The following is a 26,573-nucleotide window of genomic DNA, read 5'->3' as shown; positions in this document are numbered from 1 at the left end:
AGTAAGCTGATTGCTTTTTATATGTAAAATTATGTTCTGTTGTAGAGGACAGGGTTTGGAATATTTATATAGTTTCCATTGCATTGTGAACGAACAATTCCACCGCTCACAAAGAAGACGCATTTCAAGCCAAAAAGAACCACACAAACAAAACGCTAGTGGAAGCAAATATATTGCACATATACACAGATGTCACAGTGTGCTTGTATAAGAGTCTTCACGGAGCACAGAAGCCGTGAATATAATTTTCTTTCTCGTGGTCTGAACGTCGTTCCTCTCACAGAATAATTCATAGTGAGTAAACTATCTTCACGGGGCTATAATGTGATGAAGATTATATATTCAGTTTTCGCTAACACAGGCTCATGACTGGCACTCCGAACGCGAACAGAGCAGTTAAGATCCAGTCATCAGTCTGTTAGCGAAAACTGAATATATAATCTTCATCAAATTCTAGCCCCAAGAAGATAGTATGCTTGCAATGAATTATGAGGTTAGACCTTGTTTCTTACCGAAGCATGTATACTAATCTTCATTGCTTCGTTCATCCAAACCCTGGTAAAGGGTAATTTTTAAAAAGATGTAGGGTTTTATTTTGAAAAATCGATGAAATCTTTATTAGAATCGATAGAGCGATCAATATAATTTAATGTTAGATGATGATTTCATGCAGATGTAGGCATCGGCTCCGCTTTAGATGACCATGAGCAAGGTTCAATTTTGGTTCACGCTCTCCAACATATCGTCCAGTATTTCACGAATAAATGCTTCAATATTGTCTCCCAGTTACTGGTTTATTCTTGTAGATATGAGCCTTAACATGGTCCTACAAGAGATAGTCCAAAGGCGTTAAACCACACGATCTAGGCGGTCAATTAACGGGCCCAAAACGTGAGATAAACTGCTCATCGAAGGCGGTTCTCAATCTGGTCATTGTTTTGTGTGACGTGTGGAATGTGGCACCGTCTTGTTGAAACCACATGTCAAGCATGTCCAATTCTTCCATTTTTTCCATCATTTTTCAAATGACATGAGCTGCATCAACAAAAATTTGTTGTTTCCGATAACAGTTCAATAGTAAAAATATCGTAAAAAAGTTCCGGAGCTAGGAATTCTTGGAAACGCGTTTGACTTTTCTTTCGTAGCATAGATTTGCCCAATTGATATCCTACCACTTCTTTTCTGACACAATTTTTCTATCAAAACCAAGTCCCAGTTACAACAATTCGAAGGAATGTTCATGCAAAAATACATTCCAGAAATGAGTTGAATTGGTCTCGACACTCGTGCCAAACATTTGGTTTGCCACACTGAAAATGAGTGCAAGATTTCATCCAACTCGGTGCAAGTCGATTCAGATTTTGCCTCCTTTTCTGTTGTTGATTTTTGAAATTGTTCAAGACAATTCATCGTATTGCATTAAAAAGCATTTTTTTTAGAATCACATGAAACTCAAACGTTATTTTACTTGGTTAAATGTTATAAGTTTTGTTAGTTCTCATGAGTGAAAACAATTCTGTAGCGTAAATATTTGACATTGTTTATATGCAGAGTTTCGTTTAGTTCGAAAAAATAGAACTTCCAGAAGCATAACAATGAATAGTAGTCGAGCATCATATGAAACAAACAATATTTATTACAATCCTCATGAATTTCGAAAAAGCATTTAACGAACAAGTGTATGGATACCAAACCTAAATACTCTTCAAAAATTTCGACACAGTTTTCTGTAACCACCTACTTATCAAATTTTGTATTCACGAACTTAAATAAGATCTCTGAAAGCGTGCTCAAATTCCAGCGACTACCAGTTCAATGAGTTTATGAACATTTCAACAACAAAAATTGTTTGTAGGCTAAACGTTGATGTTACGAAAAAAAAATTCGAACTTGTGTCTTTTGAACAGATTAAGGACACTTTGAGGTTGGGTCATTTTGACGAAAGTATTGATAGTAACCTTCCAAATTCGATTTTCTTAAGGATTAAATATATAACCGAAAAAACATCGAATTAAAAATCGGTTGATTGCTAAATTTTACAGATAATTTCGTTTAAATCTTTAACTTGAAATTCTCATTTTGTTAGTGTGAATTTAAAATTTAAAATATTCATACTATATAATGTATAGGAAATTTTTAGCTGAATGTGCCATTTTAACCATTCTATCTCAATTTATTTATTTGTTTTTGTTTCGATTAAAGAGGTTTTAACCTAAGGGTCATTCGCCTCTTCGGACCAGAAAAACTTTCTGACCCTATGTGCGGGGTTGGGAATCGAACCCAGGCGGGCTGCGTGAAAGGTATCGACTTACCCATCACGCTATACCCGTCCCCACCTCAATTTATTCGTTTCATTCGGTGCTATTTTATATTTCGTCACAAAATTCGAATTTTCCGTTCCAAAGTAGGATCTTAAATAGGAAAAAATATTTGTCGCGATTTTCATGTTTGGCAAGCGACCTGTACATAGGTTCGAATCCGCTCGACTATCTTGATGTCTCGCACATCGTGTGGTGATTCTTGTTTCACAAGTGGCAACAACTTCAGTTGCCCTCCATAACTCGTCTGGTTATTTTATATTTAGAAACAAAAACTATATAAAAAAGGACGACATCCCGATCAGCAAATCATTAAAAAAATACAAATTAAAGCTGTCTTTGGTTTTGATATTTGTAAACAAAATTTGTTTATTTCTACAACTAATGAGAATAAATGTGACGAAAAATGTGCTATCAAATTTCAGCTCTGTTGTAATCTTGATATTGGTGACAGATCGGGACATGAGGCTCGATTCACTTAATATCGTACGTAAAAAAAATCACTATCTCAAGATCTTATTGAGAAAAACGGTATCGAATCGTTTTTCTTTTTCTACTTTCAAAATAAATATCAACAGCAGTTTTTGTTTTAACTCTATGAAGCGATTAATTTTTCTTGAAGTATCTCGCATTACCTTTTGAGATACACAATTTATGAATTTTTCTCTCGATTGCTATTGGGTAAGATAAGTCGATCAGCAGTTCGAAACTGAATGCCATCAAAACTGTATCTGATTTTGATACTTGCTATAAGTTTTATTATTCGAACTACTAACGAAACCAGACTTTTACTAGAATTTGTAACGAAAATTGCTTTCCGTAATGAATTTTTTATAGTTTTTTTATACGTTTTTTCAGATACTTTTTTCCCTTTTACTGCTGTGGGTACATAGATTTTTTTCAACAAATTACATCAGTTTTCTGTACGCAGCAACAAATTGCTTGCTGAATCGTAAATTTTTTACCCTATCAGCAAAAAAAAAGTTATATCTGTTTGAAACATCTCTTCGAGCCATGGACATATAAAATAGGAAAGCTGCCAAAAGTCCATTTTTAAAACTTGTTTCGTCGTCTTTTTATATGAATTCTGGATAACTCGTGAGAAGCTTCTCATATAACTTTGTACCAAACCTTGTTTTTCAATCTGATCACGATGTGTTTCCACATGAGTGTCCAAAACTGTTTTTCTTCTTTCAATTTCCATCTGTGTCAATATTAAATTTTTAAGAGTCGTATCAAAATTAATTTCTACCGTTAGAAGAGAAAAGCTTCACAAACAAACTGCTGTCAATAGCATTCACATTGGAGCAAAATGAAGCTTCAAGTTGCGCCTCTAAGTTTTACTTTCGCAAATTTTTATGTCTGCTATTTCATTCATCAATCTTTGCTCCGGTCTGTTTGTCGTTATAACTTGTTAAAAAAAAAAGTTAACTAAATTCATGAGAGATGTACACGTCTTAACGAATAAAATGTAAAAATACTCGAAAGAAAAAAGGAAATATTGGAAAGCGATCTTAGCCTGATGGGTAAGAAGTGTACCTTCGTTCAATTTCTAAGCTCGCACATAAGATCAGACGAAAAACGAATGATTGCAAAATTGAAATCTTCATAAATGAAACGAAAATAAATCAGTCAACTTTAAATTCATTTACCATTCAACGAACAAACTCATTGTTGATTATTATTCGAAGGCAATAAAAATAATATAATACCAGAATATATCAGAGAATAGTGTTTTGAACCTTTAATAACATATTGCAACAACGATTTACTTCTCGATAGCCGTATCGGCCGAAACACACGAACAAAAATTTACCAGGTTGTTATTCCGTTTGCTGGCGTTTTCAAGCCCCTTGCCCATCGACAGGATCGAACAAACCACCGTGTCCTATCAAACTACAAACGGTCGACTGGCCACTGCACGGTGCACACATACAATACATCGACTCTACAGCCAAACAACCATCATTCTGCTGCCAAACTATCCTACATATATTATAGACAATCATCGGTAGAATGCGAGGTCTTTTGCTTCACGCTAGCAAACAGTACTACTTCACAGTGCGACCGAAGCAAAGACCCACAAGTAGCAGCTGAGAGCTACTCACCTTGTGCCTTACTACTCTTACTATGTCCCCTGGTTGAGCAACCACCACCGAAAAGTGCCACCCAGCCAGCAAGCTCCAATGAACATTCCGACCCTCCCACCCATTACAATTCCCCATCATTGTCATCCCCCGGGAAACTGAGCCCGTCCAGTGCATGTGATCTCCCCCCCCCCCCCCCCCCCCTCCTTCATGCATTAGTCCTAGAGCATAAACCGAGCCAACTGTGTGTGTTTCTGTTCCATTCCAAAGAGATCACTGGCAGAAAAAAAAACAACAACAACAAATGAACAAAACTTGTCATTTATCTGCTCAGCATTTCCGTTCGAGTTTTTCACCTTCATCGCTTCTTATCGCTCATCTTCTACCTGGTTTTTATAGGATTTTCATAGTGCTGTTATGATTTTCTATTGTATAACTGTTTTCGGTATAACCGTATTCATAGAGACCCAAACAGATGATATCAGTCCACAATTCTCAGAAGGATGTACGATTTTCTGTTAATTTTTTCCCATAGAATACCTCTGAAAAAAATAGCCTTTCTTGCATTGCCTCTCACAGTGCCTTTTTCTCTGTGTGCGTGTGTGTGTAATCCTAATGAATAAAAACCGACTCACGAGACGTCAAAATCATACATCTTTCCTAGGAAGAGGAAGCATCATGGGAGTAGTTTTCTGTAATTAAAATTAAAATGAATAGATCTTTTTTATTTCATCCGAATCAAGCTTTTTCTCGAACAGTAATGACCCCGAATCCTTTGATTTTGCAACTCTCGCAATTTCCCAATGCGATAGCATGGAGAGAAATAAAAAAAAAGCCGGCATAAAAGCATTCTCTAACGACCAACTGACGTTGATAGATGACTGAGAGCTCTTCTTTTTAATTTTAATTATGGACTCCCGGGCGCTCGTTTGTGTTGTTATCGGATTTTTCGTTCTTAAGACAATATGTACGTTTTTCACGCCTATAGATGATTTGTGTTTTATATTGGTGTTTTTTCGTTTTCAATTCCGTATGTTTGAACAGAAAATCGATCAGTAATTAATTTTAATTATAGCAAAACAGATCGAAGCTTTTGTCAACAGTAAGAGAGAAGTTCGCAAAATTTGTAACGTTGGTTTCTTTTTCTTTTCTCTTCTCTTTTTTCCGTCGGCGAATAAAATAAACGAAAATCCGCAAACACAAATGACGTCATCGTCGCCACCATCTTCGTCGTCGTCGGCGTTCGTCGTCGGAACCCGCATCGGCTTATCCGGCTGCTCGCTAATGTCCCCTCGTCGAATGAACCGCACCAACCTATTAATCGTTATAAACCCCTAACTTCAATCGAACCAAAACTATGCTCTAAACAAAAACTGTTAAACAAAACAAAATCAAAACAGGATTTCACATTGGATTTTTACTTTCGACAATTTTGGACTGATCCACGTTTAGCTTACAGAAAAAGGCCGGGTGTAGAAACACTGTCTGTTGGATCTGAGTTTATTAAGAATATTTGGGTACCCGACACGTTTTTTGTAAACGAGAAACAATCATACTTTCATATAGCGACTACTAGTAATGAATTTATAAGAATACATCATTCTGGATCTATAACTAGAAGTATTCGGTAAGATTTTGTATTCTCTGAAACCCGCCACTTCCTCCAACCCCCCCACCTGACACACAGTACTTTTTCGGTTGAAATTTTGTTTTTGTACTGCTCCAACAACTAACACACAACCAAATACCCTTCCGCCATAATTGTGAACTTTGTCCCGGACACGATTGAATACCCAAACCCCTGTTGTTTCTGTAGTGTAAAGTAGTTACCCGTTGGTCCTTTGTGATACGGAATGACAAAAAAAAATCCCTAGATCGTCGGAAGCTGACTTTGAGACCTGATTGTAGTTGGGAAAGGAAAAAAAAAAACAAACAGAGCGATAATGATAAAATATATCAAAAATTCCGCAACGTGAAATTACAATAAATATAGTGCACGCAAAGAGAACAAAAAATAATGAAGCAGATTCTATGAACTTAGATTTCGATGACAGTTACAGCACTATTCATAAATTTAATCGTACATACGTAAATCTTCGCTTATCTTATGCCTATTTTATTTCCAAGTTTCTAAGTAGAGTGGCATAGGACCCAAAAACGAATATCCTCTGTATTCGTACAGTAATTTGGTTCTGTGGCTTTGAATACACAGTAATTTTCACGGTCCTGAAATGCTTAACACCGATCAAGGCAGTCCTATTCCTGCGAGCGCAGAAGTAATACTGATCAGATTGCGATGCAAACGTAAACTTTTATACCCATCAGCACATCAGTGAAACAAATATGCAGCTCTTGAAGGTGGTTTTCGAAGAGCTTGCTGATTTAAAAATTAAATAAAATACATGCCAAATTATGAAATAGTCAATTTTTTTCATTTGGTGGATAATTTCTTGGCATTTAACATTTAAATATGATTTCGGGTATATGGCCGTCACGATATTTAAGTAAATATGTACTCAAAATGGAACTCACATGAATTTCTCAACGATGACTAAGACGATTTGCAAAAATGTAAAAATGGATTCTAATGAAAGGTCTTATGGATTCATAGACTTTTATGCTTTTTTAACCGAATCCGGCCTCCGGTTTCGGAACAGGTCCGGAAAAAGCGGTCAGAACTCCAAAATGAAACTCACACTCTGCTCTTGTGTATCTGTGCATTATCTTGAAAAACTGATTTTCAAGCGCTTCAATAATACACACTTCTATTTGCTGTCGAAGGTGTTTTTCTTTGTTCGAGGTATTCCACGAAAAGTATACCGAGACAAACCAAAAGAACCGATCAATTTAGCCTACCTAGGCCACTTCGGAGCACTCTTGCCGATTTCAGTCTATTGTCGGTTAACCATTTTGTTCTCTGGTGTATAATAATGGATCTAGACTTCATCAACATTAACTAACTGACACCATCATCATCAGCATAGTCGAACATGCTTCCGAAGTGTGCTCGCGTTATTGTTTTAATCCTGATTATGGAAGTGCGACATCCAGCGGCAGGATGTTCATTCGCAGAATCTTGCTAAAACTATGATTATTTTGCTCAGTACTAATCTTCATGGCATTTTCTGACCATCAGGTACCATTTCCTTTAATTTTGACATTGACTGTAATCACGTTTGAGTTTCGAAAAAAATCGATTGCAGTAAGAAGCGGGATGATGGCCAAAAAAACTCATTTCTGTTCTTGATTCCGGAAATAATGGTTAAAAATCCTAAAATGAAAATAACTTTACTCCGATTTCGGGAGGGGAGGGGCCCCCTCTGGGTACGTGCATGACTTCACGTATCCAAACAAAAAATAATCGAGTGGCGTCAAATCACACGAACGCGGAGGCCAATTCACCGGTCCATTTCTCGAAAAGATGTTGTCGTTGAAATGTTTTTTACAATAAGTCGAGTGTTTCGGTCGCAGTTAGACAAGTGGCACCATCCTGTTGAAACCACTTTTCATCCACATCCATATGTTGAAGGTTTAACAACAAAAATTCATCGATCATGGTTCAGTATCGATTTCCATTCACGGTAACGCATCGTCCTTCCTAAGTTTTAAAGAAATAAGGACATAGAACGCACCATTTATCGAGATGCATCGGTAACTCTTGGATGCTCTTTGCTCCAAATACGGCAATTTTGCTTATTGGTGTATCTATTAAACCAAAAATATGTTTCATCACTCAAGAGGATTTTGCGCTATGAACAGTTTTAATTGAACACTGATTTTGAAAATAAATTTCCACGATTTGGAAGCGTTGTTCATGATAATTTGCCAAACAATACTTTATACTGCCAAAAATACTTCCAGGCAAAAGAGTAATCTCTATTGAAAAAAACTCCACAGTATCAAAAAAATCTCCACAGTATCAAAAAAATCTACTTTCTTGTTGATTAAAATTACGCGTGGAGCTTTCGGCAACTTCAAAGTACCGAACAAGTTCCACAGCTTGAAGGCAGAACAACATTTTTATGAGTCACTAAGCGATTCGTTCAGTTGCATCGCGTGAAATTTGTACTGTAGATAATTATTATTGTTATTATTCTTATTATATATCGTTTATTTAGACCCGGATTCTCCCTTATTATGGTCGTTCGCCGGGTTATATTATTATTGTAAAAACATGCAGCTTAAAGACTGTAACTCATGGAATAAATAAGCACATATTACCTATGCAAAGTAGGATGATTCTACATTCTACATAAACTTAACGCTCCTAATAAAATTCGGTGTAACACTTGTACCATCTTTCTTACACGCTTTCATCGAAAATGTATTCAAATCGTTGTCGATTTTGAAGACCTTCCCGGTTATCCGGAACTTACCCTTCACGGTCATTCAGATTTTTTTTATTGACGAGTTTGGCGGATGTGGCTTCTTCGGTTCAACAACAACATCGTTCGCTTTAAACCACACCACCATTACCAATTTCGCATTATTAGCACGATGCTAAATACGTCCAAAAAAGAGTGTCGCATTTGTGATGAGTGAACACCAAAAATTTCTTGCTGACTAAAAGCTTCAGGCCGGAGATCTGCTCGGCATTTGCTTTATTGTTCACGACGTCGTCCATTTCGAAACATTTCTGCTGCACTAACCACTCGCGGTACAGCTTCCTAATGCGGGATTTGGCCACCGTATTCTGTTCATCGGTTCGATTAGGCGTCTTGCTCAGCTTGAAAGCATGAAGACCGACTCGCTAGTCACTGTCTGCTGGACGAACCGGGCAGAATTTCGATTTCGGATTGCGCTTGAAGTGACCATCTTTGATATCCATCTGTGGGCGCGGTCCTGGATGTTCCACGACCGCGTCCATAATGTTTTGTCAAAGCACTTCTTACTTGAAAGACATCTCGATAACCACTTGACCGATTTTAATCAAATTTTTCACATGCAAATATTACAATAAATTTCTGTTTGAGCTGTTAGTAGAATGTTCTCACTAATAGTACTGTTGTTGTACCGTTGAATTCCACTATGTTTTATCACGTCATTACACTCTCACAAAGTCACTATTTTCACAGTCACTATTTTTCCGAAAGTGTTTCAAACGTTATAATACAGATACGTATTTCGGAATGCTATTTGCATCCTTCTTCAGTGTATCGGTTTTATAAGTTTATTGAAAGAATGCTGCAGTGAAGTTCCTTTTATACAAACGTAAGTAGGTAAACCAAAAAAGGAACAAAAAAAAAATGAAAGGTAAAAACAGGTAACAGAAAACTGGAAGAGTTAAGTGTTTTCTATGTTTGTTTTTATCTTGGATATGGGTAGTAACTGGAAAAGCCCAGAAGATCTATTCCCTTGGTCTCGGTTTAATAAAGAGATGGAGTTGTTTTTGAATATTTCTAACCTTTCTGCTGAATCTAATTTCCATGGATTGGAAATTTGTCTTAAGATTTTTATGTCATTAGTAGTGAGTTCATGATCTTCAAAAAAGGCATGTTCTGCTACTTTTGACTTGAAGTGATGTGGTAGTCCCTTTTCCAATTCTTTGGATGCTTTCGCTATTTCTGAGATATGTTCCTTGAAGCGAATGTCCAGTGTTCTCTTTGTTTGTCCGATGTATATTTTATCGCAATGAGGACACGAGATTTTGTATACCCCAGACTTTTTCAAATTCTCTGTAGGATCTTTTGAAGGACCTAGTAGAGTTTTCAATTGGTAGTTCATTCTGCTGAACACTAAATCTAAACCAAATTTTCTTAGTTTTGATTTAAGTGGGTGTGAAATGTTTTGATTGAAGTCCACTGATATTCTTTTAAAATTTTCAGAAGTGGGGGTCAAAGTTGTAAGTGATTGTTTTTTCAACAGTCTTAATTTTTTATCGAAGATGGTTTGAATTGTATGCTCTGGATATCCATTGAACTTTCCAATTTCGAAAATAAAGCTTTTCTCTTTTATCGCAGCATCTTTTCTAAGGGGCAAAGATAGCATTCTGTGAATCATATGGTGGAATGCTGCCATTTTGTGTTGATGGGAATGATTAGAAGTATTTGGTATGACACGGTCCGTATTGGTTGGCTTCCTATATATTTCGAAAGTTAAGGATTTTGCCTCCCGGACAATAAGAATGTCCAAGAAAGGTAAACTGTTGTCTTTCTCTTCCTCATAGGTGAATTTAATATTTTTATGTAAATTATTAATTATTTCTAAGAAGTTCGATAAATCGTTGCGTTTGATGATGCAAGATATATCATCTACGTATCTCCACCAGCGATTAGGTAATAATCCCTGCTTATTTAAAAGTTCTTCAAGGTTTGCCATGAATAATTCACATAAAAACGGGGAGAGTGGATTGCCCATTGGTGCCCCTTGTAATTGTTTATAAAATTCCCCTCTGAATTTGAAATAATTTACATCCATGCAAAGCCGGGTTAGAGTAAGATAAGACCGTACTTTGCATTTCCATAAACTACTACTATTTTGTTGAAGTAACCAATCTTCCAACAGATTGATTGAGTCCTTCACTGGGACACTTGGGAATAAGGCGGTTACATCAAAAGATACCATCATTTCGTCATCTTCGATTTCGCCTGAATTCTGAAATTGAGTAACGAATGCCTGTGTGTTAGGAACTGATTTACTGAAGAATTTTTTTGGCATAGATTGGAATTCTTTTAATTTAAAATTTAATAAATTTTTATTAAATTTTATTTTATGCAAGATCCAGTGTCGCAGTACAGTCTTTAAAGTGCTGATGATACCAAATTATTCATTTCGATCCATTACCACTGGCATTTCACCGAACTCTGTCAAAGGATAATGCATAACATAAAGGGTGATTTTTTAAGAGGTGTTGGATTCGATTTTCAAAAAATAACACACAGAATTTAGTAAAATCTTGATTGAAATTGATATAACGATCAATACATTTTAATGTTTGAAGCAGAGGTGGAAATAAGCCCATTTTGTGCATGAAAATGTGAATCGAGATTTCCAATTGTGAATCAAAAAACCGAACACCGTGAATTAAAAAATTTGTAAACAAAACTAAAATTGCGGTTATGTTCTAAATTGTGGAAAATGAAATTGAAGACCTTTTTAAATGCTAAGTATAACCAAAATTTATCTTACCAAAAATCATTCGTTTCAAAATTCATTATAATATCAACAATGAATATGTGATATGAAAAGATAATACTGACTATTTTTATTTACAGTGAATCAATTATTTTTCCTATTTCCACCCCTGGTTTGAAGATGATTTCATTCAAATGTTGGCCTCGGTTCCGTTTTAGATGGCCCATGCGCAAGGTTTTATTTTGGCACACGCTCTCCAATATATCGACCGGTATTTCACGAATAATGTCAATGGGCCATAATCCACACCAAACAGTGACTTTTTGGTATGCATTAATATGCTTCTTCTTGTCTTCACTCCAAATGCGGCAGTTTTCTTTGTTGACGTATCCATTCAACTAAAAATAAGCTCGTCGCTGAACAAAATTTTTCGATGAAAAACTTCAACTTCGTCAGCACCCATTCATGATTAAATTATAGACCAACGATTCATGATTGAACAAACGACCAAGCTGAACAAGTTTGATAATAACAGAAGACATGATTCAAACGTGAGTTGCCAAAAACAGTGTTGCCATAAAATCACCCTTTATGAACCCTTCGGTCGCCCAAAATCTACTAATTTCAAAAGTAAAACAAAACACCGAATATTTTCACAAGATACAAGGTTTGTATTTACAAAAACATTCACGAAACGCCTTCCTACGCCACATATGTTTTCTGAGAGTCTTGTGAAGGCATGTGATAGGAATTTGTGGGCATAAACCGAACAAACAGATCCGACACTGTTCCAATTAAGTGCAGTCTATGGAAGCAATGTCATTGTGCAATACGAGGGAGAATAATTTCAAACCTGTTTTATAAAATAAAAAACGTTAATTCGCTGAATTTTCGACAACTTGATAAAGACATAGAAAAAAAATAATTACTAGAAAATTTACAGAGCATGACAATTTTTCGGATGACCTTTCGGTAGTTGATTGCAAAGGTTCAGGTTATGTAATTTTCTAAAGACTTGTAAAAACTTGCAAAAGCTCAATAATATAATCTAATGGATGATTTAGTAAATTGAGTATTTCTCAGAGTTTACCCAAAAATGGCTTTCTGAAATATTTAATTTGCGTTGGGCATTTAACGCCATCTTTGAATCAGTTAAAACAAAAGCGGTAATGCCGTATTTTCATATTGTAATATATTGCAATTATAGGTTAAAGCGACAATTAAATAAATTTCGGATGTTTTAACAACAAAGTATACCTTTCGTGATTGCATTTCTAGTTTTGGAAGCGTTTCATCACTCGTTTTTTAGTGCCAAAAAGCCTTAGATTTAAATTATTTTGCCGGATGTTTCTCACTTCAAACAATGATGGATTAATTTCTTTGTTTACCAAAAATATTCATCAAAAACTACCCAAACAACCAAATGTTCAGATACCTTCTTATTGCTAAAAGGTACGTGAGGACTTTTTGGCAACTTGCAACAAGTTCCACGTGAACTTACTCGCTGCAGGGAAGTAAGCGTTGAACTTCTGGCAAGTTGAAAGTTGGGCATGCTGCCTACATGGGTTCGATTCCTAACCTCTGCTCATAGGAAATACGAAAAAGGAAAACAAAAACCGTCTGACAAGAGAGACGAATAACCACAAGGTTTAACCTTTGTTAATGAAAACGAAAATAAAGCTTAAAATTACAGAACAAGTTTCAAGAGAACTTCCTCGAGTTTTAATAGCCAAATCATGCTCTTTAATCCTATCTCTTGGTTACTTCAGCAGTGAAGTTAAATTTCAGTGTACAAAATAAAATAATGCTGCAGCCTAATATGAATTCAATTAGATATAACTCAAATACAAATCCAGTCAGTTTTTTTTTCTAAAAGATGCTTAGCAATTTTAGAGAACTGGTTCTGGAACAAAAAAGCCTATATTACATGGAATAAAAAATCCCGGGCCTAACAAAGAAAAACTCGATATTTTACCGTGAAAACTTTCTTATTCTTTCTTATCGGTCCTCCAACATTTTGATACCCTTTAAAAAAAAGATATTCAAAGTAGGCTTCCGTTTCTGCAATGACCTCAGAATTCGACGGAAATTTCTTTCCCTGGAGAAACCTTTTCAGGTGTGGAATTAGATAATAGTTGCTGGGGGCCAGGTCTGGAGAATATGGGGGATGGTGAACCAATCCGTACCGCATATTATTCAATTTCCCTGTTGCTTTTACGCATAAATAGTGTGTCTTTTTCCATAGCTTAATGAAAACTAGAATTTGTCTGACATGATCAGCTATTATTCAAACACTAGTGGATAGATTGTCATGAAATTTGGTATAAGACCATCTAGAGGCTTGTTCTCAACAAAAATATACACGATTCGAAACTATTCTCGTCTTTTCTGTGAGAGGTTCGGGACTTTTCCTTCCCTGTAGTATATTATTGTGCTGCAAGACTTCGTCTTAGAAGTTTCAAAGTGTTTCTCGAAGGGTAATTTAAAAGTCAAAGGAATCAAACGGGTCTCGAAAGGCAAATAAATGTAAGCTAGTTTGCCAAATCGAATGTTGGCGGCACTGTAGGAGAACCGGAAAAGTGTGAAAAGACCTTGAATGAGGTATGAATTATCCAGGAAATAATTTACATTCCGATTTCGGTAAGTTCAGGAAAATGACATACTCAAGAATCTACGGTTTTGAGAAAGTCATATGAAGCAAAATGGTTAGAATTTATGAAACTTGATTTCATATTCTACACACATCGAAAAAAATGTATTTAATTTGGGTCTCGTGAGATGCACATAAAAGGAGCATTACAATTCACTTTAATTTACAACCCAAAGTATGTTAACATAAATCGTTTCATTTGCTTTACTACTGACTTATCTGAGTTTAACATCGGAACGCACGCAAAATGTAATTTTACATGTTATTAGATGTAATATTCTGTCACTGCCTAAGAAAATACGGCAGGATTGGATATACAACATGTATAGTTTTCATTTTTTCTTAAAGTGTACACAGCACGAAAAAAATAACGTAAAATTTCGTCGGATGCACATGAAAGAAACGTCGCAATCTATCGAAATTTACATGCCAAAAGATGTAAAAATATGTCAGGCCAGTAATTTCATAGCTAAATTGACTGAATTTAGCATCAGAGCAGATTGAAAACTCAGGTTTAAATGGTAATTATTGTGATATCAAGTTAGCAAACCAAAATAAACGTCATATTTTAGTTTACGTCAAAGACGAAGGCTTTGCAGCCATGTAAATTTACGAGGTTAATTGGGGGACTCAAAAAGCAAAAACTCTTCAAAGTCAGCTTCAGGCGAACGAAGTCAGCGCCGCGTCCAATTTCACAATACACTATCCCAGTCCTCGCTACCAGCCATTTCTAACCGATCCAAATTTGTGCTTCCCCTCCTTTCCCCCACACTAAGGCTGTTAGTTGACAATACCAAAACTAATAGTGTGCAACCAAGCTGCATAGTTTTTCTGGTACACATCACTAAGCGGCGAAGTCCATCCCAAAGCTTCGTTAGTGTATGTGTGCTTTTAAAACTAACCTACGGTCATATGTGGTCCGATCTACTTTGATGTGATCTTATCTATTCTAACAACTACCACCCACACCGAAACATGCAAATAAAAACAAATCTCAAACTCAATACACCATTCCACCTTTGAACCAACCCATTGTTGTCGAACCAATTTTGCACCAATATCAACTGTACCCACTCACTGCCCGACTCATCCCAACCGAACATAACCCGAGATACAATCAATCAAATAATAAAAAAAAATACCAAAGCGTTGTTTGCTTCAGCCAAACCTTTACACCATGAAACAGAAAACAGCGAAAAAAAAAACAATCAAACATTGGATTCTATTGTAAGTACACGTTGTCTCATTATGCTTATTACTATTACAGATTAACAATCACAGCATCATGTCCAATGAATTTACAATATTTTCCAATGGATAGGCAGTTATGTCATATAGAAATAGAAAGCTGTAAGTATTTCATGGAATTGTCACACGCCAACCGAATCAGAATAAATTCACTGATAAAGGTGCAATTCCACTCATATTCCCTTGTTTTTAAGATATCATAAATAACGAAAAAAAACAAAAGTGACTAGCGAATCTTAATACCTAGGAATAACCAATCGCTGTAAAGTGAAAGATTCGCTTGACTAACACATGAACAAAGAGAAAAAGAAAAAGAACAACAAAGTACTATGGTGGAACAAAATATGACATGTTTCACAGAAGTTTTCCTCCATCTTCCGAACAAGATACAGCTTGCCGTCGTTTATCAGGATACAGCGAAAAAAAACACACGCTGTGTTTTGCGTTTTCTAACTGTCGTACAACTTTTTTTTCTTTTTTCGAACAATTATATTTCTATTCTATTGCTTCCTTACTTTGTCTCCGTGTTCGTACCCGAGGAAACTTCGATAAGCTGATTTCCCGATTGGTTCTGAACACCCCCGGGGGGGGCCGAACATCGATCGTTTCGGGGATGGGTAGAATCAAACTGGAAATCAATCTATCCGAACCTATTCGACGCTGTGCTAGACGAAGACGACCCTTTCATTTCATGTCGTCCTTCTCTACCCGGGTACTTTCTTGAGTTGATTGTTTTGTTGATGTTCTGGTTTATATACATTTTTTCCCTGTACCATTCACCCATAAAATACACGATTCAAATTTTGTCATTCTGCCAGACCACCGCCCAGCTAACACTTCATAGCCCCAACGAAAAAGATAGAAGATAAATCGCTTTTATTTGTTACACGCACAGCCACACACATACACAGAGAGATACACACACGCGCGCGCAAACATACACACTAACAGAAAAAACGCCTCGCCACAATAATCCACAGTATTTTTGTTGTCACGAAATAAATACATGCGCCAGTTGTAAACACCACCCACTGCGGCAACGGGGTGCCACCCACGTGCTAGCGGAGCAATAGGGTGTGAACGGAAGCTGCCTCCCCTACCAAAGGATCCAACCACCCGATGGAAAACATCTTGCGGTTGAGCGCGTACCGATCACTTACACATTTTGCGTCATACCTACAATAGATTCAACCGCCTTCAGCTACTCAAATTTGGAAGTCGTTTCCATGACAGTAGAATACATTACCTACACATGCATTAATCGTACTTACGAATCGCCATATTTGTTACCTTTTTCCTTTAGTTATTTATTGAAAATCAAAAATTTTCTGTATTTTTATGTAAAAATATCACTGTTGTCTAGGCATTACATGATCCGAGAGCGGAAGCAAGTTCAAGGAAGAAAGTTCATTTCCTACGAATCGATCATAACCTCAATCAGAACGAAGGTTATTTTTTTCGGTTTCGAATTAAACTTTCTTGAGTTTGGCTGTTCCGATACCACCAAACCTGTCAAACAACCACTGATAAGGGAACGGCAGGCTGTGTGCGTTCTCCCGATGGATACTGTTGAACCATGACCGCTCGGACGCTTCTCAGTTTTTTTTTAACGAAAGCTTGTGTGCTAGAACATTTCGTATTTTGCGCCACCAGCAAATGCAGGACGATTTTCGCTATTGAGTAAACACGCCCAAAAACACAGACCTATTTATCGTAGACAGCTAGCAGATAACAGAAAAAATAACCAAAGCCTACCTAGTGAATTGTACGAATCAGAGTAAAAGTAGAGTCCAAAGCTGATTTATCTTCGTACCCCGTTCAAAGCTTTGTTTTCCGATCGATTTGGCCTTAAAGTTGAACCATGTAAGTGAAATTAAATGGAAATACTCCTCAAAGAAAAGAAGAACAAAAAAATGTCTCTTTTGAAGAGGTACGATCACAAATATGCTTCCATATAGTTAGTGTTACCGATGGCAGCTCGAAACGGTGGGCAGCTTTTAGTGGTTTGTGCACCCCGAAGACGGGCCCGAAAAACACCATAATACTGATCCGGACCGGCTAAAACTGCTGTCCTGTTCGAGCTGTCATCGACGAAAGCCTCAACCCGGTAGGGGAAAGCACAAGAATCATTGTTCAAAGTGGAACTTCCAGACTGATATTTGCAAATCGAAATGCATACAACAAAATATTCGTCAAAAGCTCAAAGTTACCCGGCGAAACGCTGGAGAAACGTGCAATAATGACCTGATAAGCACTTGCTGAAAGCAAAGAAATGTAACTCAAATCGAGTGTTCCACTTTTACGTTTCACTTTTCCGTTCCGTGTTCATTTTGAACTTTTGTCTGATCTTCTTAGTTTTGTGTTGTGCCTTTGTTTTGTGACTGTGTGATGAGTTATTTGGTGAAACCCAACCGATTCCAGTACCGTGTTACAATCCAGTGTTGTCAGAAAAAGAATCGAACAAAATCTGCAATATCGCCAACAAATTGCCTTTTGTACGACAATCTTCGAGCTGAGCTAATTTTGTTTAATTTTTTTTGCATTTCAATTATGATTTGATTTTCTCTGCCGAAAAAAAAATGTGCCTTCAATTAGTCGTGGAGAATGGAAATAATAACATACCCTAACAGTTGTTTCAATATTTCAATCACTTTGGAGATTATGGATTCTGAATTTGAGAATATCTAATTAAATTGCCCCTGTTTGTTATGTGTTAACCAGTCAAATGGATACACAGCAGTAAAGGTTCCGTTCTTGTAAAATGTTCATCGTTTTTCAGTTTTCGTCTACGTTCTAAGATTCAAAGCTTTCAAACAAAACAATAAACATCAACCATCCTTGGTAATTCATTTCTTTCCTATTCAGGAATCGATTTTACGTTTTTCTTTTCATGCTTTTCGGTTTTGTTTCTGTTTTTTGTTTTATTTTCCATATATATAATATAATATAATGGTTAATTATCGGTCGCCTTCTCTACTACAGCAACCGCAGAAGGTTGACTACGGCTAGTCTCAATGTCACCACTGGGTGGAACACACTATCGCACAGAACGTGTTTTTCATATATTATATACTCTAGTGAAATCCAAAACAAAATGCGTCAAAATTGTAAATGCCGACTAAACAAACAACTACTACAATTATCCCCACCCACCAACCCAAAAAACACCCAGCAGCAGCAACAGCAACAGCAAACAACAGCAGCAGCATCCTAGCCAAGATCGCGTAATGCGATTGCAAATCCCACACTATTAGCCTCGAAGTACGGATCAGTGTGAGCATACGTATACCATTTTCCACACAGTTCTGAGGTGATGCCAACTGAACACAGTTGGAAAAAAATTGGCATCATTCCAGCATTTTCGTTTTTTCCCAAAAAAAAAGCTCGGTCAGTAAGAGAGAGAGAGAGAGGGCAAAGGTCGAACTAAAGTCATTTTACTAGCTTAATCGTTTGCTTTTCAATTTTATGTTTTCGAAATTCTCCTCGCCTTTGTGCACTCAATTTTATTGAGATGAGCAGTTCTACTACGATTTACGATATTAGTCCACTGTGCTTTTACGCTTTTAGATATCGTGTGTGTACGATTGTTTGAAGTTTAAGGCACAAGTTCCACAACTGTACGCCAACTTACACGTCATTCGATTACAGTTTTGAAATTTAGCCTTATTTGGTCAATTCGATCGCGTTTCATCACACGTAGAACAGTGCAACAAGCTAAGGCTCTGACGTGATTTTCGCCTAAGGGTATACACTGTAGTGACACATGAACCCACACACAGACACACGCAAATTGTTGAGATACGAGTTTATTCACTGCCAACTGCGATTGTCCAATGAGGTACTTTAAACATAAGGAAAACGGTCTTATAAATGATTGATGAATCCATTCACTGATTAAAATTACCAACCATTTGATAAAATTGTAAAAAGCTATCCAAACTAATCTATCTCGACATGCGCCATTTTCAGCAAAATGAAATTCATTTTTACGTAGTGGAATATACGTGTATATCAGATTATCAATGTCCTCTATATAAAATCATGGAAATGTAAAATATGTTCATTATTGAAGCGAAAAAGTGGTACTTAATTCAACTTTACGCAGACCCTAACGCCACCGCACGATATTACATTAAACATATAATACTAAACGTATTAACCTTTCTGACAGCTGATTTACAACCACAAATGCAAATCAGATTGGTTTATTTTCATCAGAAAACGCCAACATTAATCACGATTCAGACGATTAATCAACTTCGATCGACGTCACTCACGTACCGGTCGTCAAAATGTTCCGTGAACGTGACGTTGTTTGCCTCCGTAAGAATTGCCTACTATTAATGCTGTTGTTCTTATATTGTGAAGACGGTACGATAAGTTTGTAGTAATTCATTGAAAGATGGCTTTAGGGTCAAGTGTTGCTTCACAAAATATTTATTTTGCGTTAAAAGCCGACGTTTCGAAGGTATCCCTCTCATCTTCGGGGTAACTATAATATTAACATACATGATTAGTCACAGTTTTCACATTAAACAATTTCATAACAAATTGTTTACCCACATACGACAACAAATTTTTTTTCGTCAAGTGAATTGAAACATTCAAAATGATCGTAAACGGGAACGGGTACTCTACACTAAAAGCACAAACGGCGTAAAAAAACATTGATTATGAACGAACGATTTGAATTTGTGTGCTTATTTTAACATACACAGTCACTTTGTTGTTCCGTAACCGTTCCATGCCAGTGATAGTCACCTGATGCCACGTGTGAACCGCTCTTACATATTATTTAGTTTCCATCACAAAATATATTGGCCTCAACTCTACTGAGAATTGGACTCGATTTTAGCAAAGACATCATATTAACAAGATATCCAGCTCTCACATTTCCAGAACAAACCATTGGCAACATCCTTTTTTGGGAGCAAGGCGCCGTCAGGCGAGTCCGCATCGAATCTCGTACATAGAAGTAGGGGAGAGAAATATCAAATTCGAGCCCGCCAAAACAGCAGCACTGCATACTCATACAATTGACATGATATATTGAATGTGATGCCGTGCGATGGCGTTACTGATCTGATTTCGATTGATTTCACTCCAAGCTGGCAGGGTCTGATTTTAGGTAACTAAAAGTCTGCGAGATTTAGACCCGATTTTAGGTAACTATAAGTAATCGTACAAACACTTGACATTTCTCGTGGAACTCGATTGGCTTCCAAACGCAAAATGCAAATCAACTCAGCACCCTTAACGAATTATGAAAACGATGATGTTAGCAAATTATCACATAGCGCAACATAGGAATCGAGTATCAATTTCGGAATTTATTACTATCATGGTAATATTTCTATAAACAAACCTACGGAGTGGACAATTGGCACATTATCGCAAAGCTGATTTACCGGTAGCGACACCTGCCAATGAAAAATAGAACCAAGAAAAGGAGGATTCTTTCGGAAATTTTCATATCGGCAGTAGTGATTTGCAACATTTTTATTGTTTATTCAATAGTACAAATAGATATCAGCAATAAAAGTACACTCGGAGTAGGAGAAAATCGATTTCAAAGTGATTACTACTACTTTTTTTAGTGTAAACTGTTGTGTCTTTCGGGTTTAAAGTAGACAATCGCGTTTACATTTACGACTTTTATTTATTAAAAGAGACATCGAGCGTTATAAAAAACTGTTAAAAATGTTTCAAAAAAAGTGTAAACGTACTTCTGAAACTTTTATTTTATACTGCAAGAAAGTGTTGCCAGAAATCATGCGAAATTAAACGACTCCATAAAAAGCATATACAACATTTCTTCCCTCCATTCGAAAGAATCATCTACGGCGAATACTTGCGAGGAGGACGACGGTCTCTTGTTGAACGGCGCACGGTGACCGGTAAAGGCTCTTGAGAAACCGGTGTGTTGTCCAGACTTGCAGATGGAGTGTAGTACTCTGCAGAAGCTTGATTTGAATTTCCGTTTCCGGAGTTGCTTGGAGTTGATGGCACATTCAAAGAGCTCCCGTCATTGTTGTAGAAATGGACACGCCTTGAAGTACTCTGTTGACCTAAATCTTCAGTGTTCAATGTATCAGTTGTCTTAGGCCCTTGAGGATCAATTCTGGAGCGAATTTGATCTATGTGTCGTTTGATGCGTTTCCCATCGTAGTCAATTTCATAATGAAGATCTCCTAGGCGAGTCGCAATCACACCAGCTAACCACTTTTCCAAATGGGAAATACCTGAGAGAAAAAACACTTTTTGTCCCGAGGTAAATTCGCGTACAGATGGCTCAAAATTGGTCTCTTGCTTTAACGTAACTCTTTGTTTAACATCCTCCGGTTTAAGTAAGTCCAATCGTGTTCTGATATTACGTCCCATGAACAGCATAGATGGTGACTCTCCAGTGGTAGTATGAGGAGCTAGACGATATCGTTGCAGAAAGTTATTCAAGTTCGAATGTAATGTTGATGGAGTGGTTCCCATAGCCTTAAGTGCGTCTTTAGTTGTTTGCACGTAACGTTCGGCCTGCCCGTTTGTTGCTGGGTGATAAGGAGCTGATTGCTTGTGAAATTTAACGCCACTTTTGCGCAAAAAATCTTTAAATTCCGCTGCTGCAAATTGCGGACCGTTGTCTGATACAACAGTAACAGGTACTCCATAACTCGAAAACAGTTCATCCATAATACGAATAGTGGCCACAGTTGTCGTTGTATTAGTAATTTTTACCTCTAGCCATTTACTATATGCATCCACTACGATGAGCAGCATCGAACCTGCTACCGGACCAGCATAATCTAGATGTATCCTTTCCCAAGGTCCATTGGGATACAGCCAGTGATGTTCGCTAAACTTCGGCAGAGCATGGGAATGACGAGCGCACTCGGAGCACGATTTAGCTACCTTCTCGATATCAGCATCAATTCCCGGCCAGTACACAAACGAACGAGCAAGTCCTTTCATTTTCACTATTCCAATATGCGATACATGAAGATCATCCAGCACAGACTGTCGAAGAGCAGGGGGAATTACTACACGATGTTCAAATAATAAACAGTTTGAAGAAAGACTATATTTGCTTTCTGGTGCTCTGTAGTCAAAACGCGTCAAATCGGTACCAGCTTCTAACAACTGTACAATCCTACCAAGCCTAGAATCTTTACGTGTTTCTCGGGCGATGTGTTCGGCGCGAATTGGTAGTTGTGCGATTTGATGTAAAGCAAACATATCGAATTCGTCAACTTTACTCTCTCTTCTCTCACGAACAGATAGTTTATTTGTATCACTTGTCAATGGTATTGGAATTATTCGAGAGCAGTAATCTGCATTGATATTTTCTTTCGTAGATTTATAAACAATATCAAAATTAAAGTGTGCCAAGTAATCAGCATAATTGGCCATTCTGCTAATACAGAGCATGGGTAACGATTTTGCTGGGTGCAAAATTTGTGTCAACGGTTTATGGTCTGTTACCAGGGTAAATCGACGAGCATAGAGATAGTTGAAAAATTTTTTTACCGCCCACACGATGGCAAGAGCCTCTTTGTCGATTTGCGGGTATCGTTGCTGAGTTATAGACATAGCGCAGCTTGCATACGCTATTGGACGCTCTTGGCCGTTTGTTAGACGGTGCGACAGGACTGCCCCCAAACCATATTTACTTGCGTCGGTGGCCAATATCAAAGGAAGATCCGGATCATACGGCATTAGCACCTGTGGCGAGATAAGAGCAGATTTTATGTCCTCGTATGCTGCTGCTCTTGCTGGTGTCCATTCGAAACTTTCTTCTCCTAACATTTCTCGCAGACATCGAGATCGTGTGGAAAGATTAGGAATAAAAGCGTTATAGTATGTGGCTTTCCCTAAAAACAGGTGCATTTCGTCTGGATTCGATGGGCGAGGAGCGTCTCGTATTGCTTCAATGTGTTGGTCTGATTTGTGCAATCCATTTGCATCGATCTTATGGCCCAGGCATTCGAGAGCCGGGGTGGCGAAAACACATTTCGAACGGTTCAATCGTAAACCGTAATTTTTCAGTCTATCGAAAACTGCTGTCAGTGCAATAAGTAAATTTTCAAAACTATCTGCAAAGACTATGATATCGTCATAGAAATTAATAACATTAGGCAAACCTTTTAACACGGATTCCATACGGCGTTGCCAGATTGCTGGTATGTTTGCTGCACCATATACCGCTCTAGTTGGACGAACTAATCCATGTGTTGGTGTGTTGAGAGTAAGGACATGTCGAAACTCTGCATCGATTTGGAGGTGAGTGTAAGCGTCTGTCACATCGAGATGACAGAACAAACGGGCTCCTTGCATGCGATTAAAAATGGTTTCGATCTTGGGGATCGGGTGTTCGTCAATAATCATCCGGGGATTTACAGTAGGTTTGTAATTTCCGGTGATACGTAAATTTCCATTCTTTTTCACAACGATGTGAGTGGGAGATGCCCATTCCGAATAGTCGACTCGTTCGTAAACACCTGCCCTCAACTTTTTTTCGATCTCTTGGGCGTATCGGCTTTTCAGCGCCAACGGTACATCTCGAGCTTTTGCGAATACTGGTGTTGTTCCGGACTTGAGGTGTACTGATGCCGGAGGACCTTTGAGAGTACCGGGAATATCACTGAACACATCATCGTAGTGAGACAACAACTGTAACATAGCTTTCTGTTGATGCGTCGAAATGGTAGCAGAAATAGAGTCCAGGCACTTTACGTGATCATTTTTCGTGAAAAGCTCATTTAAATTCACTTCGGGAACAAACTGAGAAATCCAATCTCTACCAAACAGCGTGTCGTAATCTTCGTTAACAACATACAATTCAAGCCGACGTGTAGTAGAACCTATACTAGCGTTCACAGGAAGACGTCCTAAACAAGAGATACGATGACCCGTATAACTGGTAAATTGACGGTCCGATTCCAACAACCTAAACGTTGGTTTGATGATACGGAGTTTTCGTTCACTAATAATGCTACACGGAGCACCAGTATCTACTTCCATGTCCAACCTTTTCCCGTCGATGGTGACGGCTATGACTCGTTTTCCGGAAGTGTTGACGGAATGAATTTTACTCAACGATTGAACTATGTCCGTTCCAGAGGTTGATATTTCTTCGGATTCCACCTGGGATGTGGTACGTTCCTGTGATTGCTGTCTACTGGATCGACACACTTTAGCGATGTGGCCCTTTTTTTCACACTTGTAGCACTTTATGTCGCGGAATTTGCATTGATTTCTCGGGTGATTTCCACCACATCCACTGCAAGCACATTCTCCAGATGACTGTATGTTCCGCATCTTTTGTGACGGCGATGACGAAATTGCCTTTCTCATTCTCGGTCTTTCGTAACCTAATTTACTGACAGGTTCAGCAGCATGTGGCTGAGCAGTACGTACTTCTTTGGTTGTATTTCGAGTGGCTTCCAAGGTGTGTGCGATCTCGAAAGCTGCTTTGAATGTGGTGGGTTTCTTAGCAATAATTTCATCACACATTTCACGCGATCCAAGGCCATGCAGAAGTTGCTCAATTAGCATTCTGTCAAGAAAATCGTCATACTCACATTGTGCTGCACCTTGTCGAAGTCTAAGAGCAAAACTTGAGACAGGCTCGCCATTTTGTTGCACAATCCCGCGAAATTTTATACTCTCTACGTACTTGTCTTTTGCCTGGTCAAAATGATTCACTAATAATGTACGAAGTTCTTCGTAAGTGAGGTTTTCTGGATTGCGGGGACTGACCAGAAACTTAATAGCATTATTTAGTTCCGTTCCCATGTGCACTCGAGCATAGTGTGCGTATTGAGGAAAAGGAATATTACTAAGCTGCAACGCCCATCCAAAGCGTTCAAAATAATCCGACACGGAAGTGTTGTCCGACGACCGATATTCGGAAACGGAAAATGATGGTGGTTTCACCTGCGCCGCTGCGGCTCTGGCTTGATCCACTTGCCCCACTGCCACAGCCTCAATAGAGGATTTTAGAGCGTTGGCTAGCATTTGTGTAAGAGATGCCATTAGCTCTTCGTTAGCCATCTTGATTTCGCGAGATCGAAACGGACGCGTTACTTTCGACCGAGAATTTATGCCTTTTATCCCACTTCTGACACCAAATGTTGTGTCTTTCGGGTTTAAAGTAGACAATCGCGTTTACATTTACGACTTTTATTTATTAAAAGAGACATCGAGCGTTATAAAAAACTGTTAAAAATGTTTCAAAAAAAGTGTAACCGTACTTCTGAAACTTTTATTTTATACTGCAAGAAAGTGTTGCCAGAAATCATGCGAAATTAAACGACTCCATAAAAAGCATATACAACATAAACTACGATTAAGCAAGGAAAATCTTCAGAAATGTGTGAAATTGGGTAAGGTTAGGTTTTTTCGGATCAACATTTTTTTAAACAGAAACCAGTGTAATGTTGATTTCTCGAGTACTAGAATGTATAGCGATCGAGTACTATTTATTTTGGATACTTTATTTGTTATTTCCAGGCATTTGAAAAAAATGGTATCAAACCAAGTTTAATGCTCTATTCTGAATAAACGGCAGATTTCGCACAATGAACTAAGATCAACATTACCACCTCAGAGTAAAAACTTTTTCTTCAATTTCTACTATGATTTCCAAATGAATTTGCCCGTTTTCATAAGAAATCGTTAAAAAGGTGGAGTAATTAGAAGTTTTCCTACCGATTTGACAGCTCTTGCTGAAAGAATCATCTCTAAACAAGCAGTGCCTCTACATTTCAGTTTTGCGACAATATGCCAATGATTTTGCATTTTGCATGAAATTTTTTTCAACACTGAACTATATTTGAGTATTGATGCTGGAAGAGTTTATGTAATCAATTTTCGTAATCGAAATTAAAGGTTCAAACAACTACTGGGTGGAATAAACGACCAGGCCAGGTACAATGCATTATAGAAGCAATATTATCAATTTGTAGACCATTCCGAATGCAAAAAAGTAGATTTATTTTCAAGTGGAATAATATTATTCAATTTTTCCCACATTCTAACAGAATATTATTCGAATTTCATCCACATATCAATTAAAATTCACTGGTGAAAAACCATTCCCATGTACTTTGACAGCTTTATTCGAGAACATCATCGTTTGAATTACAGCGCTATCTACATGTTGAATTGTCATTAGAAGATCAATTCAGCTGTTTTTTAAAGAAC

The 26,573-nt window shown here is 37.6% G+C and overlaps 1 protein-coding gene across 11 annotated transcripts in view; it reads left to right on the top strand.

The window, feature by feature from the left end:
• LOC131439306 (gamma-aminobutyric acid receptor subunit beta) overlaps positions 1 to 26,573 on the top strand; it is a 206,343-nt gene that overhangs the window by 111,042 nt on the left and 68,728 nt on the right. For all 11 annotated transcript variants that reach the window (XR_009231098.1, XM_058610178.1, XM_058610172.1 and 8 more), the window contains exons 5-6: positions 5,806 to 6,032; positions 15,397 to 15,479. Coding sequence is in view for 10 of the 11 variants with exons in the window: in XM_058610178.1 (XP_058466161.1) it covers positions 5,806 to 6,032; positions 15,397 to 15,479 (310 nt within the window). In the remaining variant the exon portion in view is untranslated. The remainder of the gene's footprint in view (positions 1 to 5,805; positions 6,033 to 15,396; positions 15,480 to 26,573) is intronic.

This window comes from Malaya genurostris, chromosome 3 (genome assembly GCF_030247185.1).
Source record: "Malaya genurostris strain Urasoe2022 chromosome 3, Malgen_1.1, whole genome shotgun sequence".
Taxonomy (NCBI): Eukaryota; Metazoa; Arthropoda; class Insecta; order Diptera; family Culicidae; genus Malaya; species Malaya genurostris.
Note: the sequence above shows the minus strand (reverse complement) of the source record. Positions and strands in the feature narration are given on the sequence as shown.